Raw genomic sequence first — 17,835 nt, 5'->3', positions numbered from 1 at the left:
CAACAACAACAAAAAAAAAACCTTAAAGCATCAGGGGGGTATTTAGCATTGCTGCCAAGTGGGATCAAAATTAAAGGAATTATAGAGGTGAAAAATAAATAAGCAAATATGTAGAAAACTTCACATTCAAATACTTTAAAATGTGTCCTAAGAATCATCAAAATACACAAATTACTAGGGATCTTAAGCAACCATGACGGTGATGGCAACGAGGACGTGGAAAAACAAGAGATCTAATTGGCAGAACAATAGCTCAGCACGTACGTTTTGAAACTTTGTACATTTCTTAGCTGTCCTATGCAAAACAACAATGTGAAATCGCCAAAATTTGGGTCGTCTGTAAACCGAAACTGCGACGGCAAATTAATTTAATTTCCATTTGGAACTCAACGCTACTTCTATACGTCATGCTGAAGTTGAGCTGTGACGCCGTATGAGTAGTAAGCTCATGCAGCCATTTTTGAAATTCTAACTAAGAGTAGAAATTCATTTTTTAATCGAAGTCTTCCTTGGCGTTGCCGTCCTGACTGCCTAAGTCCCTACTAATACACAGAGTAATGTCTTGTTTAAAAAATTTACTGCCTAAACTTCATCTGTTATGCAATTTTACCTACGTTAACCTACTGCCACCTGATCTAGAACTTTTGTGCAATATATCTGATAGAAAGAGACTGGAAAAGATTCACAGGGTTTGTACGGGTCCTGGAAATCCTGGAAAGTCCTGGAATTTTATTATTTCATTTTCCAGGACTGGAAAGCCCTGGAAAAGTAATGCTGGTCCTGGAAAGTCCTGGAAATCTGTTAAACTGAATAAAGTAATAGAGTTTTCCCTAAAACGAGTGAGCAAAGCTTTTTTAGTATTTTTATAATGTATGCCTTTCTGGTTTTGGCTGCGATTTGACCGCGTGACTGCATCGATATTTTTTTCATGTTTCCGGAAACTGACACGAGTGTAACTCTGGATCGAGGGCTCATGCATCATCATAAGCTCATGCGCAGTGGTAACCCAGGTTAATTTTGGAGTCCTGGAAAAGTAATCTGAAGCCTGGAAAATTCCTGGAAATTTGTTTCTGAAAAAGGGTACGAACCCTGGATTCAAGAACATGTTCTTTGCATTGTGTTCAAGGAAATAACTGCTACATATGATGTACCACTCACTAAAGCTGGACCAACTACATCATACATCTGAATGGAGAGAGGCACTGTGATAGTAAGGTGTTTTGCCCAAGAACAAAATACATTGACCTGCCCAGGTCTAGAACCCAGACCTCTCGACCCAGAGTTCAGTGCACTGACCATGAGGCCACTGTGTCTCTGCTGTTGCTAATGAAAAGTTTGGTGTTTAATCTAGTTGAAGATACAATTTGTTAAAGGATGTTCATAACCCTAACACTGTTTTTGGTTATTTTTAAAACAAGTCCAGATATAGTTTCAGATTAAAAATTTTTTAAATTTTTTATTATTTTCTGTCACTATGTCTAACAGATTTTGCCAATTGAAATTTATTCAAGTATTCTTAAAGGCAGGATCTTAGCAGTCATCCTTCCAATTTCTTCATAGCTTTAGTGCCGTAGGGCTAAGAAATGCCTTTACTTGTTACTGTGAAGAGTTATGATAGGTTTAAATAAATTGTTCAGCCTGCTGACCGACCTTTGTCTTTGTCAATGAAAAATTGTTGAACATTTTGCAGCCCAAAATGTGGATCCAAAATGGTTGCCATTATTATCATTCTCTAACATGCATGCAAATGAGCCTTTTGAGTGAAAATTATTTTGTCTGTAAACATGTCACTAAGACGATTGTATTAGGCCAGCCATTTATGAGAGGTCTATTGAAGCAATTTTTGAGTTAAGGGTAGTGTTGCTCTGTGTATGTTTCTGCCAAAGGAAGACATTACTTTGGCACTAACTTGAAGATTACAGGGGAGGGTAGAGGAAGACACTTCCTGTTTTGGCTTTTATAGTGTGGACCTGTTGGTCATGGGCAACTTGACTGTAATTCCTTTCCAGACTGGAAGCCTTGAACTAGATATACACTAAGGGTTACTGCACTTAGTGGTGCCTGGTATTAATGTGCCGTGGCATTTAGGCGTTTGGTTGTTAAAAGCTAAGTATATTTGGGAATGGTTATAGGATTATAAATTAGAGTCGAATTGAAGGCTTCCATGGGACAAGGCACTTGACCCCCCCTTCCTTTACTCCCTTATTGTTCGGAGAAAGATGCTACCTGTTTCTACGTGAACATGAACACAAAAATGCTATCCCAGACCTGATTTCATGAGCTGCAATGCAAATTTGGAAACAACTTGTAAAATTTTCTCCTTTTTATTTTATGGATTAGTGTTTCAACATCAGCTAGTTATAAGTTGCCTCTTCTTATAAGCTCCACACGAATAAAGTATGTATGTGTAGGTTTGTCTGTTTTGTACTCTTAATTCACTGTCCAACACTCGAGATAAAATGAATGATATCTTTCTTAAGACCATCCTAACCCACAACTACCCTGAGCCAGTCATGCTCTAACCTGTTTACCTGTATCTGGGTCAACGGGATTGAGTGGTAAACTTAGCCTAGACTGGGATCAACAAGATAAAACTAGGTGCCAGTGATGAGGTGGATAAATGTGGTAGAACAAGGTTAACTCGGACACAAGGGAAACCATAAATCTTACAATACCAAGTACTATGGGACGTGTTATGTTTTTCGATGGCTTAGGGGCCTAACATCAATGCCTTATCATTTGCAAGATATTATTTTAGTCACCACTCTGGATTAGTCACGAACCTGGACTTCGGGTACTGGAGTGGGATTGGGAACGACCCCCCATTATTCCCGCCTCGCTATCCGCCTTACTACGTTCTTCGTAAATGTCTGATTGTAACCAGGTTCAGGAGATGCTGTCGAGAACATGCGAACTTTTGTCGTATTCCTCTGTGTTTTCGTAGTATTATTGGCTATTGCTTTTAACAGAGTATACCAAAGATTATTCAACGTTGCATTACCAGACGATTTTCCAATAAATTCAACATGGCAATTCAAGTTGGTAGGGTTTAGTTTCGTGTTAGCAAGGGACCTGGTAAGTTTCTAATTTAATTACTTAATTACTTAAATATCACTCAGATATTTCAGTTAGTACAGTGACTGTCTCGCCAAAAGCTGTTTATGGTGACGAAAATGTTGGATGTGTTTTTTTATCCCAGTGTTACAAGTTTAACGTTTCAAAAGTTCGCAATGTTTCTAGGATTTACTAACCAGTGACAGCGCGCCAAAACACACCAATAACACCAAACCAAGTCTATTTATAGTGACACGAAAACTTTCGACCTCGTCGCCTTACGAAGACTAGCAGCTGCAGTATAGTAGTTGAAACATCGCGATCACTACATTTACGATCTACAGCCTGACTCTACATCGTGAGACATACAATGACTTGAGCTGACATCAACCTCTTCCAACTTGCAACAAACATTCATTTAACTAACCTGTTTTGTATGGAAAACTATCTAATAAGGGCTTCCATGGCAGTTTAGATCTCTTCCATTCCAGAAGTTGTAGTTCTGAACACATAGACAATTTACACTGCCTCTTATGCATGTTCTTGAATGAGGACGCAGTCTGTAGATGCAATGATGACGTTAGACCCAAAGAAAGGTTTTGTTGTAGGAGGGCTGTACCCTGCAACCCATGACCAACCCCATAGTTAATGAGGCCCACTTCATTAAGGCATGAAGCCCAGATTGTGATCAATATTAATAATAATAATGATAATAATAATAATAATAATAAACTTTATTAATGTGTCAAATCAGTAGCAGTTTCCCACTAAATAAGGACACCTAAACTAAACTAATCTAATGTATATAAAACTAAACTAAACTAATCTAATGTATATGTTGTAGTTCAATTTAATACTTGGTTCAAATTTTATTTTCCTTTGTTCTTGGTCATGTTAATGTATGATAATGAGTTGAAACAGGAAAATAAAATTTGACCAAGGATAAAATTGAACTACAACATATAGAAAATGCATAATATATGTAATCCTGCCCCGTATAGTTGACCCAATATATATATGTACTACCCTATCCTGTGTAATTAAAATTACCTAACATGTCCTAGTGAAGAGCACAGTACCTACCCTGTAAGATATGTAATAATGAATTTCTGTATACTCATTAAATCATGTCATCACTATGCAATCTTAATAATAGTTTGAACTGTTTTCATTTTGATGAGCAGGCAGTGCTTAAGCCTTTGAATGTGTGTATCTCCAGTTCAACCCTTAATTTAGGAGTCTGGGGAAATTTGCTTTGTAACCTTTTGATTAATCAATCAATCAATCAAATCCACCTGCTTTAAAAAATTACCCAGAGTGGATTGACTTCTTGGCTGAGACAAAATGACCATCTGGTAAAACAAACTTGAAACCATCTTTGGCTTGGTCAACATACAATTCCCTTTTAACTAAAGCAACTGCTTCAGGGCTGTGGTCTAGCAGCGCCTGGTGGCCCCTGGTGCCTTACTTTTGCTCTTGGGCGACTCAGGAATCTTAAGTTGTTTCATATAAAGCAATAAGCTGGGCACCCTGGATTTCACAGTTTCAAAGCACAGGGCTCCCTTCAATTTTTCTTAGAGCACAGCCTTGTGCTTATACTTTTCATCTTCTACCTATTTAGGTATGTGGCCTTCATGAGAATAATGTTGTTCCTGAGCAATGTTGCGCATTGTAACAAGTCACAATTTTAGACCCATTTGGTGATTGCAAAGAGGGTCTGAAATCCCGAAAGGATTGTTAATATAGTCCAGATATGACAGTTAATTACTCTCTTAACAACAGTAAGAGTTGAAGTCATAATTTGGGCAGAATTGCTCCCAGAAATGATTCAGATGACACTTCCCAGAATTAATAATGAAAATTGACAAACAAATTGGCAGCAAGATTGCATAGTCTTGATCTGGAATTTTTTCAAATTAGATCTTGGGAATTTAGGATCAAGTTAATGAAATTAAAAGGGCTTAGACAGATAGTGCTTCAGTCTTACAGCCAATTAACGTGATATAAAACTGAGAATTTAGAACAAACCCACCACAACTTACATGGACTGCTAGATGAGTATTCACTTCATGACTGACAGTGATCTTTTTTCAGGCTTATATTGGTTCTTTATTTGGACTGGGTGACAACTATTATGCAAATATGGTATCAGTGCTTGCATTTACAAGTGGATTGTACAAGAACAATAGTTACTCTGATGTTTTGGAAATAAATGACACTGAAATATTTGGTGTTCGTGTGAGGATATTCAAACCGGTGAATAAAACTGATGAGTCTCCTGGAAGCAAATCTAACGAAGAAATTCTTTTACCAGGAGTAATTTACTTTCATGGTGGAGGCTGGACCATAGGTAGCTTAGGTAAGTTACGTCATCATGACAGAAAAGAAAAGGCTGCTCTCTGCCAAAGGTTGTACTATTCCCTAACACACTAACACCTTGAATACCCTGCTCTCTCCCTGATGCAAAGCTGCTAGTTTTGGTCCTGTGTTTATAAAAGTGGTCTTGCTTAATTTAGTTAAAAAAAAAAACATTTGGTAATATTCTAGTTTTTCGCAATATTAACAATGTAATGAATGGAAAAATGCTTCTGGAGAACTAATCAGATAGGCAGAACTCTATTACATTTTAGATAAAAAGTGAATGTGCAAATTAAACCTTTAGTCATAATCCTAACATTAATGTGCAAGTTCTTCTTCTCTCTAGACGGATATGATGACTTCTGCCGTAGACTTGCAGTGTCAGCTCAAGTCATTGTTGTGAGTGCGGAGTAAGAAACTGCTATTCTGTTATTAACCTCAGGCTAATAAAATTCTTGGCCGGGTTGTTCAAAGCTGGGTCAAGATAACCCAGGGTTGGTTTAAAATCTGACTTCAGATCTGAAAGCTTAAAAAGAGAATTAAGGGTAATTCTTTTTGAATGTCTACAATTTGGTGATTGGATGCTCTAAAAAGAATAGGGAAAATTATTCCAAAAAGGCTCTTGAATAGAGAAATAAGGAAACCTTCATTAAATTTTCACTCTGGTTTAGTGCTAATCTGCTTCTGATCAACTGGGCCCTGCTGGCTAATTAAAGCAAAGTTACTTTGATTCTTTTTTTCCCCAACAATTTTTAACTATAAAGTGTATGCCAGCTAAATATATATTTATTTGCAATGGACTGCAACTGTTTCTGCAGTCACTTCAGTTTTTCACCTTCTATAAGCTCCTACTACTGGTAGTGTCTCTTCCCCTCTTGCTTCTTTGTATTATCTTGTAAATTAATCATGAGAAGTTAGCTGATAAGTTTGTCTGTTCTCATGATATGTTTGCTGGATAATGTGTTGATGTTTAAAGGAGAAGTTACTTTTTAACCACCTGTGAAAGTGAAGGGCTATTGCTCCTTTTAATAATACACCCTCTTTGAGTCTCAGAGCCATTCTTCTGATTTTACTTCATCCTGCTGTCACTCTTTACTGTTATAGACATCCCAAAAGCAATTACAAGAGCAGGGACCTTTTAAATGCATTAAAACAATTTACAAGAGGTCTACAAAATGAAAGAGAGCATTGTAAATTAATGTTTCTTGTAAATCTCCAACCTCATAATTTGCCTCTTATTGAAAAGGAAAGTAACATTCAAGGTCACCAACCTACCTACTTTTTTTCCTTTTTAGCTACAGGCAAGCTCCTCGGTATATTTATCCAACACAGTTTAATGACTGTTACAATGTAGCTGTTGGCCTCCTCAACCATGGAAAAGACCATGGAGTTGATGTCACACGAGTCATGTTGGTTGGCGACAGTTCTGGTGGAAACTTGGCAGCAGCAGTTTCTCATTACCTGGCTGAAGTCTCTGAGATGCATTGTAGGCAGAATTATTTGCGAGCACAAGTATGTGAAAAAATAACTATTGTGACTGATGGATGTGTGGCTGTTGCCTTGGTTCTCAATTACAGGACATCTAAATTTTTGTGCATGCGTAGTAGTGACATCTTTAAACAGTGCCACATCAGGCCGCCAAGTTAAAGTCTCTCTATGTGGTTAAGTTTTTCTCAATTTTTTGTTTTAATGTTGCATTAGACATAGTTTAGATTAGGAGTTTTCTTGAAGCCTTTTGAAGGATTTTTGATTAAAAGTTTGATTTTACATGGTTTTTCACCGTTTGCGCAGCAATAGCACAGGTCTATATGAAAGTGTTTATTTGAACTTCTGTAAAAGAATTAAGGAAATGATCACTGGTTAAAGAAGCTTTTGTTTGTTAAACAAATTCTCCTTGTCGGCAACTTGGGAAATATGTAGATCAGAACGGTATGAAGGATATGCATACTGCTATCAGAGGGTAAAAGATTAAGAGAGTAGGAATGACAAAGTGATGCTAAAGAATTCTTTCCTGCCACCACCTAAGACTGGATGTGATTTCAGGCCCTAGTGTCAATTTGAAATTGGATCTCATGAACTGACTTGTTCCTCTTCTTGTAGATTCTCATCTATCCTGCTTTACAGTTCCTGGACTTTAACTTGCCATCATACACTGCCAATGCAGTCAATGACATACTCTCTCAAGAAGACCATGTCAATTTTGTTTCGCTATACCTTAATGGCTCCGCAGACCTCGTGGAGATTCTTCTGTCTGGGAATCACTCACAACATCTCATCAAAACAAAGTATATGGGGTATCTGAAAAAGTCAACACCAGGCATTACATGGCTTCCACAACCAAAAACAACACTACCACCTGTTCTACTGGAAGCTTTGACCCAATCTAAAGCATCTCCTTTAATGGCACAAGACTTTAGAGGAGTACCTCCTACTTTTGTTATTACAGCAAACTTTGACGTTTTAAGAGATGAAGGCTTCCTGTATGTAGAACGATTGCGAGATGCAAACATTGAAGTCCAGCACAAGAACTATCAATCTTTTCATGGGTTTGTGACATTAGCTACTGAAGGAGGACCAGCCAGAACAGCTGAGGGAGATGAAGCATTTGCTGATATTGTACAATTTGTTAAAAACATGGTTTCCACCTAGTTTTGGTAGTCATAACACACTTGATCTTAGCTGTGGGAATAGTACAAGAAGTCTGTATTTGACACCTGACCAGTTCATACATTGTGTTCTTGGGCAACATGCTCCCTCCCCACCCAGGGCCTAGTGGTTCAAAGGCTGATTGGCGCTAATCCAGGGTGAAATTTTTAACCCTGGTTTCTCCATTTCTTAGTTTAAAAGCCTTTTCCAGATAGTTTTCTCTTTTCTTTTCAGAATGTCTAATTATCAAATTGTAGACAAAATATATTCTGTTAAATTTTCTTTCAAAACTTTCAGATCTAAAATCAGATTTCTCACTAAGCCTGGGCTTTCTTAACCCACCTTTGAACTACCCAATCCAGGGGGCTAAGCGGTCATGGAGACTTTACAAACTGCCATGGAAATCTGTAATGGATTTTCACCCTTTTCATGAGTAGTAGCAGTATCTTAACTTGCTTTATGCTGGGGACTTGGCTGCAATTTTCAGCCGTTTGATTTAGCAGTGTTCTAGCCCTGCCTGAAAGACCATTATTGTGGTCTGTTAGTCCTGGGTTTGTTAATGAAACCCAACAAAGGTTACCTGCCTGAGGTGTGTAATATGTTTAGTCATAGGACAGTAGGTGTTACTCAAATTAGTGGACAATTAGTCAAAGCTTGCTGTTAAGGTTCCTCAAAACAAATTTAGTGTTGTGGCAAATCACCTTGTTGAGACTGTTTTATAACTATTTTTTAGGCCTTAGACTCCTGAGATCTGATTGTAAATTCTCCATTCTAGCTGCTAGACATTTCCTTGTAAATTAGTTACAAGAATTTGATGTTAGATCAAGATAACTTCTACTTGATAAGTTTGAGTATTCTCATTACCTGTTACCTGGTTAATGTACGAATAGTATAGGGAGAAGTTACATGTTAATCACTTCTGGGGGTTAAAGGGTTACCAGTGACATTACATAACAACAACAGCAAAAAACAATACCAGTCTCTGACACTTTCATTGAAGGCAAGGAAAGCCTAAACTTGGCTCAAACTTGGTTTTAATTGTAGGTTTTAGCCTATGTTTAAGTTCCCTGTTGACATATTGGATATCACATTTTATTAGCCATTAGAATTTGTTTTAAATCATAGACTTTGTTATTTTAACCCATGCCAGCAAATCATGTTTAAGATCTTCTTTCAACACACATATGAACATAGTCTGAAAGTTTCCCTGGAGGAATACATAGTTGAACAAGATTCTGTTCTGAATGATACTTTTTGACATTGCTGAAAATAATTTTTCTTAATTTGCATCACATGAAGATATTGTTACAAGAAGAAGGATGTGTACCTGTAGGAAGTAGTAAACTATTTATTGTGAAGAACATAATTGTCAATGTTGATGATATTTAATTTGTGAGATATTACCTAGCCATGACTTACAGTAACTGTAAAGAACTAAATTTTTTAGGTGTTTGTTGAGAAATGCTGAACATTAAACTGTATGCATTTTTGTCATTCCCTTTACTTCATTTTTTTAAGTTAAGAGCTGACATAGCTTGCAAGAATGTGTAAGACAAAAACATTTATTATGGCTGAAACCTACCAGTACCTAAGGAAAAAAGGGGGGTAAGTCTCTAAAGAAACTGTGCTACTGCATCACTGCTGTTGGGAAAAGGTTGAATGGTTTAGGTCGCTACAAGGATCAAAATTCGATAAAACTCAACAAATACTTTAATCCACATCTGTCCAGCCAAAAACTACATACTTGCGAGCACATGTCTTACAAACCCATGATTCCCGAGAACAGGACAGGCATGTAACATGTGCTTACATGTATCATGACATTCCTATCTTGAGGGGGTGACAAGGTAATTTGGTTTTATCAACTAGGTTGATACTGTAAATTTGCCACTGTAAAGAGTTAACGTAAAGAGTTTTCTTGTCACCATTTTCCCACCAGTAGTGTAGCTCCACTTACTGCATATAAAACCACACATAACCCACAATTCCTCCATTTGTTCTGATGAAGGGCCAGCACTCGAAACGTCAAAAAAAAAAGTCTAACTTCCCAAAACATGATTTACAAAGGTTATGAAGATGCATTTTACGTCTCGCCTATTCTCCTTAACATGTAGATTACACTACATTAATAAATATGCTCTAGTATGCTTCACAACACTTTGTGGGGGATTTTGGCCTGACAATGACTGGGCATTGAGCAGTCTACAATTTTTCAAAGAGAATTTTTACAGGTGCACCCTGTTTATGAATTTATTTTGGGATACAAGGCTAGACCACAGTATTGAGAACTATGCTCCCTACTCTTTGCCTGCAGTGTGTGGGTTCTTTAACTTCTCCTACTAACCAGTACAGAGGAGATGGGGCCTTTGTTTTTCATCCTTGTTTGAGGAGACTAGAATGTCTAACCATCTGCTGACAATCTTCTCAATTATTTTAAGGCACTGAGTGTTGGTCCAGCCCTGGGTTACTCTTGTGCACAAGTCTAACTTTTCAAAATGTGATCAAAAAGGTTCCTTTCTATCTGATGAATCAAGATGTATTTTTATCATGCATTGTCTTTTAAAATAAATTATCTAAAATTGTTTGCCAATAAAAATGTAACTAAACTTTTATAGTTTGTTCTACTCTTTTCAAGATGTGAATCAAGTCAAATGGGATGCAATGTCTTTCTGAAAAATTTCTTTAAACTTTTTGACAATAAAAATTTAACTAGATTTTTAGACTCTCTTTTACACTCCTTTCACATAGTCAACTATATCTCTCAATGCCTGATTTAACTCCTCGGTTTCAAATAAGGCAAGGCTTGAACTACCAAAAAGGCATGGTAACTCATGTAATTTAAATGGGTCACTTTGACACCAGCATCCAACAAACGAGCCCTGTATAAGAGACCATCATCCTTTAGGACATCAAATTCACATGTAATAATTAACGTCTTGGGAAGCCCTTTTAAACTTTCTGCCATTAAAGGTGATGCTCTATAGTCCACAAGACCATCTAAAACAGCTACTGGAATTCCATCTGATGGCTTCTTTGGTAGACTTCGTTTTCCTTTATCATCAATCCCAATGTAAGAAGAGTACTTTGTGTTGCGAAGATGCCTGGAATGATTGTTAGCCAAAAAGGATGCGACCATGTTGGGTGTTCCTGTCATGTAATAAGACCAGTATTCTGCTGCTTGTCTCAGTGACAATAATCGAGTGTCATGGTTTTGAAATGAGGGAAGTGAAAAGTCCATGAACTGAAGTGTGGGGTAGATGAGAATCTGCAATCAAAACAAGAGAAAAGTTGAGAACAATCATACAATCTCTGACTCCTAGTTACTAGTTGAGATCTACAACATAAGAAATGGATGTTTCCCACAAGTAAGACCACAAGTAAGATTTGTTACCATGGTGACTTTGTGATTACCATAGTAACCCCAACAAAAAGATTACTTTGAGTATCTTTCCTAGACTAGACAAAACAATAGGATCTTATAGAGGTTCCACTACCTCAGCTGCCAGATGTTTGTCCTCATCTCGAAGCTTGAGAGCAACTGCCGCTGCTAGATTACCACCAGCACTGTCTCCAGCAACAATAATACGATTTGTATCAATACCATATTTTCCTCCAGTGGCCAGAAGGGTTTTAACAACAGCATAAGCATTGTGGAACTGGGCAGGGAAAGTGTGTTTGGGTGCTAATCTGTATCTGCAAGGTTAGGTGACAACAGAGCAGCCATAAGCTGTTATCGGATACTTCGTCAACTAAAATAACCCTTTGACTCCCATAAGTAATCAAAATGGAATTTCTCTTTACAATATGAATACATTATCAAGAAGGCTACTGATGAAAATAAAGAAAATACCAATTAGGGGATTATTAGTTGACCCAATACCAAATTCTCCAAAATAACATCATAAAAGTTGTGTGGCAGACAGCAAGGAGAATTACTAATAAGATCTGGGAGGTTTTGGCAAGTGTGGCTGTCTTAGGTTCATATCCAACAAGCTTAAGCTGCCCAAGGCATAACGATCTAGGATCAGCATGTCAAAAGGATCTGTGGACTGGGATTCTGGATAACAAATATGGTACATGTTGAGCTCTGTGGTGAAATAGAGAAAGGTCATGGGTAATACTCACTCAACAGCCACCAACACAACATTTGCTTCTTTAGCTAACCGCGAGGTAAATGGATGAAACTGATCTGAAAAATAATTTATAAAAATGTATATTACAAAGAACTGAATAGATGCAAACTTTTGACAATAATAAAAAGCCATGTTTCAAGGTGTAATTTTAAAAGAAATGTAGTACCCATTGTAAGAATCACATGGAGCTGTCATGTTGCTAAATTAATCATTTAATATGTAAATTATAATATGTTGTGTCCAGAACCCCCACTACCGGTGCCTTGTTCCTCGTCCGCCTCTCCACTTTCTTCCCTGTTTCTGCACATTTACCCCCTCTTTGCCCCTTTCGATCATATAACTGTAGATAGACTGAGGATTTAAATGCTCAACATCTTGCACTTATCTCCTGCTTCCTTCCTTCATAAACCTCTTGCTACCTGATCCTTTCTCTCTCCTCTCTTCCACCCTTTCATTCTCAGTTTTTCCGGGTTTCTAATCTCCCTTCTCATTATCCCTTCCTAGATTATAGCTTCCAAATAATTTACAAGAACTTGGTGTTAGATCACCATGACAACATCTCCATAACAACTCTGCGTATTCTCGTTACCTGTTTGCTGGATAATCTATGGAAATTATAAGGAGAAGTTACATGTTATTTCACTCCTGGTAGGGTTTCAATAAAACCTACCGACACTTCCAATAGTAAATCCACCGCCATGAAAATAAACCACACCAGTAGTCATTTTATTTCCATGGATTTTTGGTTTATAAATACGTACAGGGATGTTGGCTATCTTGCCATCCTGGATCTCCAAGTACTTTTCTGATTCTTCATCCTTGGGGAGCACCGATGATAACCTTTGGAGTTCCCCATTAAGATTTTCGAGTGCCGACTTGCCCATCCCAATAAAAGTAGCTGTATAGGCCTTAAAAATAGTTCAAGATAAACTTTAGATCGAGAGGGACGCTTTCAAAGCTTGGGGGCGGAAGCAGACCAAATGATTCCTCATTCCCTGCTTGGTCTGCCTTTATTCTCTAATGATAATTTGAGGATTTTCTGTGTCGTAGATTGCTACTCAAAGGTTAGTTTGACAGTTTCGTCATAAATCGTGCTTGTCCGTTAATAGTTAATTTGTGGGATCGCTTTATTCCCACTGTATGTGCCAGCGTGCAAAAGTGATCATGAATTGTCTAGAAAAACCTTTTTATGAATCGACGAGACGATTCCACCGACCCAGTTCAGCAAACATTCAATGATAATTCTATCAACGACAAGCTAACTGAGAAAACTTTGTCATGGCGTTATAAACAGCTGCAAGTGTCCTCACCAAAAAGCAGAGCGTATCCAAACCAAAACTGCTTACAAGGAGACCGGTCAACTGGTCGTCTGGCAATCCCTTGGGAATTTCCTGACTGTAGTACCAGGTCAAGATAATGCTGATAACAGGGACAACTATCCAACCGAAAATCAAAAGAAAGTTAGCCATGATCCTCTCTGAGTGTCACAGCGCACTTTCACTTCGCGTGACTTTTGGATCACGTGAGTCCTACTGTCAAGCGCACGTGTACTTTAGAGTTTTCTCAGAAGCCTCTGGTTTTATATAAATACATTTTGAGGGTCTCAACGAATTTCGAGCAATTACGGGCATTACAGGTTAAGCCAATGTTACTTGATCAATCGAAGTCTATTGCTACGGGGCGGGGGGAGGGGTGGTGGAACTCAAATTTGGGAAGGTTTTGGGCTGTTCGCAGTTGCAGGAACCGAGGTTTGACGAAGGATTTTGGTGTTCAAATGGGGCTTGAGGGGGTGGGGATAGGCGTGGGGACAGGATTCTCATGGGGCCGATGGTCAAAAATTTTAAACATAGCAATTTGAAGGTACCAGTGATACAACTAGCATTGTTCAAATCTTATTTCTTCTCTTGATTTAAATTTTTGACGGAAATGTTACCAGTTTCCGTGAAATGCAAAATGTAATTGACGTTCTCTCAAGAGATATTAATATTGCTCCCTGTGCTGCAGTGAATTCTGGAATTATACTGCAGTGCAGTCAATTGTAATATCAAGTTAGAGTGATTACCTTGTTTTTACTAATTTTCACGCGTAGGTGGCGCGCGCACATGCCGGGTTTTATTGTGGCCAGAAAATCGTCAGTGTTAATTAACTGTTGCACGCTAGCAAGAACCAATTTTTCAAATGTCTTCGGATGTATTTCATTAAGTAGATATATACTAACGTAATGGTTACAGAAACGTGTCTAAAACATGGAATTTTAAAGTGGCATGATCAGGTTTTTTTTTCAAAGGAGCCTTTGCAACTAGTACTTTGCGTCATGATTAAAAACAAGGATTGATGGATTTCTCATCCAGAAGTTGTTGTCTTAGTTTCGTTGGAGACGCTTTCATTGGCTTCAGCCTTTTTCTGATTGTCTCGTTCTTCTTTTGTGGATTCAGTTTGGTCCGGGTCACGCTCACGCGCTTTTTCTCGCGGACGTTCACGTTCACGATCTCTATCACGATCGCTTCGTCGATCTCTGTCACGGTCTCTGTCACGCTCTCTTCGATCGTCACGATATCGATCGCGTGGTTTATCATCACGGTTCTTTCTTGTTTCACGTTCCGCTTCACGATTCTTCTCCTTGGTCCTAGAGTCCTTGGCTCTATCTTTCGGTTCTGAAAGAGACAAAAGCGAAAATCTTTGATATTTCATTTCTATCGCAATGTTATGAATTACATGGAACGTCGAGGGAATTCAATAACGTGTTGCAAAAAATCGGGTCTGGAGATATGGGTTTGAGACCTGGGCGGGTCAATGTGTTGTGTTCTTGGGCAAGACACTTTCCTCTAGTAGGAGACGTTAATTTCCCACGCACGAGATTACTGTGTGATGGATGTCCTCCCTGGGGTGGGTTGGGTGGGTAGTTACAGGGCCGTTCTGAAAACCACTTCTGTGAGAACGCACCCTGTCTAAAGATTATTATCTATCTATCTATCCATCCATCCATCTATCTATCTATCTATCTATCTATCTATCTATCTATCTATCTATCCATCTATCTCTAAGTGCCTCTCTCTATCTCGACCCAGGAGTAGAAATGGGTACGAGTGAATTGTCAGGGAAGTCCGATGAATTGCTAGGGGGGGGGGGGGGGGGGGCGGGAGGGTAACCTTACGACGATGGACTGGAATACATACATACATACATACATTTATTGAATATATCCCCATCTGGGACTTTTCAGTGAACAAATTAGATTACAAAATTAAAATGCATACAATACAATACGAATTATATATCTTTAAAATAAAATATGGTCAGTTTAAAAATTCATTCAGAAGAGTGACTTTTACTGGAATCCCATCCGAGGGGTTAGTGGTAATCTACCTGGTCGCTTCATACTATGGTAACCGAAATAAGCTTTTCTATCTTAAATTTCTATTAAAACGCGCAAATTTCGCGTGACAGAAGCACAACACCACCACAAAAGTTTGGGGGCTAATACTCACAAACCATTCTTTGAGAAAATGACCCCGATTCCTCATGAATTCTGAAGGAACACTTATGCTAAATGATCATTGATAATTTTACATTTCTCTGTCTCATCATCATTTCTCTAGGTATATGACAGAATGCCTCATACTTTCTTACTTTTTGTATTCCACAACGTTAATACTCGTGTTTCTTTACTCTAATTTGAGGAAAAAGATTTCCCCCTCCCCTCCTTGTTTGCAACTTATCATTAAAACGGTCTATTCAAAAGAGGATTATTGAGGAGCGGTGCTGTGTGAAACCCAAAGAAAGACTGAAGGAGACAAGAAGCAAAGCAAGTGAAAAACTTCTCACATTTCCCTGCTGATTCAGTTCCTTTAGGAGCGTCACTTTTAGAGCCTCCTTCTCGTGAAGCTGATCTTGGTTGGTAAATGGCTCGATCAGGACGATCCTAAGATAAACCAAAAATAGTTTTGTCGCACGTGAATAGAAATAATAATAATGATAGAAAAAGAATGACATAGGCAATACATTTTTAAAGTGACGGCCAGGAATCCCTCTGGGGACAGACTAAATGAGAGTTTTCAGTGGCAGCATGTCAAGAACAGATTCTTCACTGGTGATTACTCAGTCTTAATTTTTCTGTATCCAAACCGAATAAGAGAGTCCAAGATGATTTCAAAGAGACTTGGAATGAACAACTCACAAGGAACTGTGTTGGCACTGGGCTCCTCCGAAAAAAGCCATTTACGTTCCTCATGCAAGTGTTTATCAGAGTCACGCGCGAAGCGACGAAAAAAAAAAAAAGGCACATGACCTGAATAAAATTTATGGGCCTGAAAATGTGGCCACGCAAATCAAACTAGAATGTGAGCAAACAATCTGAAAACTGCAAAACTGCACATGAGATTTCTGAACTCAGCTATTTAACACTTATTTACCTTGTTTCGTAATCGTCGTTGCCGAATGATTTCCTCTTCGCTTCGCGCTTTCTCTTCCTTAGCAGCCCCCCTCTCTCCCTCTCTGGAGGGTTTGGCATCACCTGCTTCTGAGTTATCTTCCTCCTTTCTATTTTTCTCTGTTTCATTTTCCTTTGACGTGGCATTCATCTGTTCCTTCTCTTTCTCTCCACCACTTTTCCCGCCCTTGTCAGCATTGGCTGCTTTAGGTAAGGGTTCCCTTCCTTTCGGCTTATCTTCGGGTTCTCAAGCTGGTCGCGAATCCCTTCGACTCTCCGGTCTTCGATCGCGTCGCCCGCTTCCGTCACTCCCGCTTTCCTTTCGGGAGCGATCATCACGTCCACGATCGCTTCCCGAACTATCACCTGTATCTCTTCGATCTCTACGATTACTATTTCGTCTGTCTTCTGGTCGTCTTTCGTCGGAGCGTCGGCTGTCGGGACGCCTTCCGAATCTTCCTGATTCAGGTCGACCCTAAAGAAATCAATAAAAATTACGGAATTCACATATTATTTGCAACTTTTTTTTCACACGATAAACGAGAGAAAGAAACCAATATGTGACCAACCTTTTCTTCTTTTCCTTTCGGAGGGATTTTGAATCAGACTTCTCTTTGGAAGACAATGGTGCTTGCTTCAAAATAAAAATACGTGTAGCATGCCTTTGTTATGATGAAAATATCACGCAGTCAGGTATTTGCACATATTAAAGTAAACACACAGTATCATCTCCTTATGATAGCCCCCTTTCCATTATAGGTTTTAGCCGTGCTCGACGCGTCTCCGGCTGTGTCCCCCACATCCCTTCCCCCCTTCCCCACTCCGACCCATGTCAGCCATGAGATTATTTACTTTTCAATACCCGGTTAGGTTCATTGTAGCTACCAAGTCCTCAGTTGTCTCTTAGCTGTACCTGGAAGCTTGCACGCGCGCGCGCGCGAGAGAGAGAGAGACATAAATAAGTTATGAAGCGTTTGAATGGAAGGTGAAAAAGAAAGGAAAAACTCCTTTTTCCTCTTTCAATCTATCGATCGACACTCATTTCACAGAAGACTGGGCACAGGTTAGAAGATGAAGGCCCCCTGGTCATCGACCCTACTTACCCAAATTGTAAATCCCCGGTTACATTAAGTCCTTAACCAGAGTAGCATCAAACCATGTCTAATTGTCCACCTGTTTGCTTTGTGTGCACTTTAAGAAACCCTAGTCATAACT

At 38.8% G+C, this 17,835-nt stretch overlaps 2 protein-coding genes and 1 pseudogene across 3 annotated transcripts; 1 reads left to right on the top strand and 2 right to left on the bottom strand.

Annotated features, from left to right (window-relative positions):
- The first annotated feature begins 2,819 nt into the window (after positions 1-2,819).
- On the top strand, positions 2,820-9,552 carry LOC148727513 (deacylase AADAC-like). The gene is made up of 5 exons (XM_088726741.1): positions 2,820-3,075; positions 5,149-5,413; positions 5,759-5,822; positions 6,708-6,924; positions 7,513-9,552. The coding sequence occupies exons 1-5, from the start codon at positions 2,908-2,910 to the stop codon at positions 8,059-8,061; spliced, it is 1,263 nt and encodes a 420-aa protein (XP_088582867.1). The 5' UTR covers positions 2,820-2,907; the 3' UTR covers positions 8,062-9,552.
- Positions 9,553-9,750: 198 nt separating this feature from the next.
- Positions 9,751-13,693, bottom strand: LOC148727512 (deacylase AADAC-like; annotated as a pseudogene). The gene is made up of 5 exons (XR_015989284.1): positions 13,502-13,693; positions 12,862-13,099; positions 12,184-12,247; positions 11,553-11,751; positions 9,751-11,323 (listed from the first exon to the last, which is right to left on the bottom strand). The product of XR_015989284.1 is annotated as a deacylase AADAC-like (transcript).
- Positions 13,694-14,361: 668 nt separating this feature from the next.
- LOC148727511 (uncharacterized) lies at positions 14,362-16,907 on the bottom strand. The gene is made up of 3 exons (XM_088726766.1): positions 16,604-16,907; positions 16,027-16,113; positions 14,362-14,849 (listed from the first exon to the last, which is right to left on the bottom strand). The coding sequence occupies exons 1-3, from the start codon at positions 16,769-16,771 to the stop codon at positions 14,535-14,537; spliced, it is 570 nt and encodes a 189-aa protein (XP_088582892.1). The 5' UTR covers positions 16,772-16,907; the 3' UTR covers positions 14,362-14,534.
- Between the last annotated feature and the right edge of the window lie 928 nt (positions 16,908-17,835).

This window comes from Stylophora pistillata, chromosome 7, assembly GCF_964205215.1.
Source record: "Stylophora pistillata chromosome 7, jaStyPist1.2, whole genome shotgun sequence".
NCBI lineage: Eukaryota > Metazoa > Cnidaria > Anthozoa > Scleractinia > Pocilloporidae > Stylophora > Stylophora pistillata.
The sequence above is the reverse complement of the archived record's forward strand: the minus strand, read 5'-3'. Positions and strand labels throughout refer to the sequence as shown.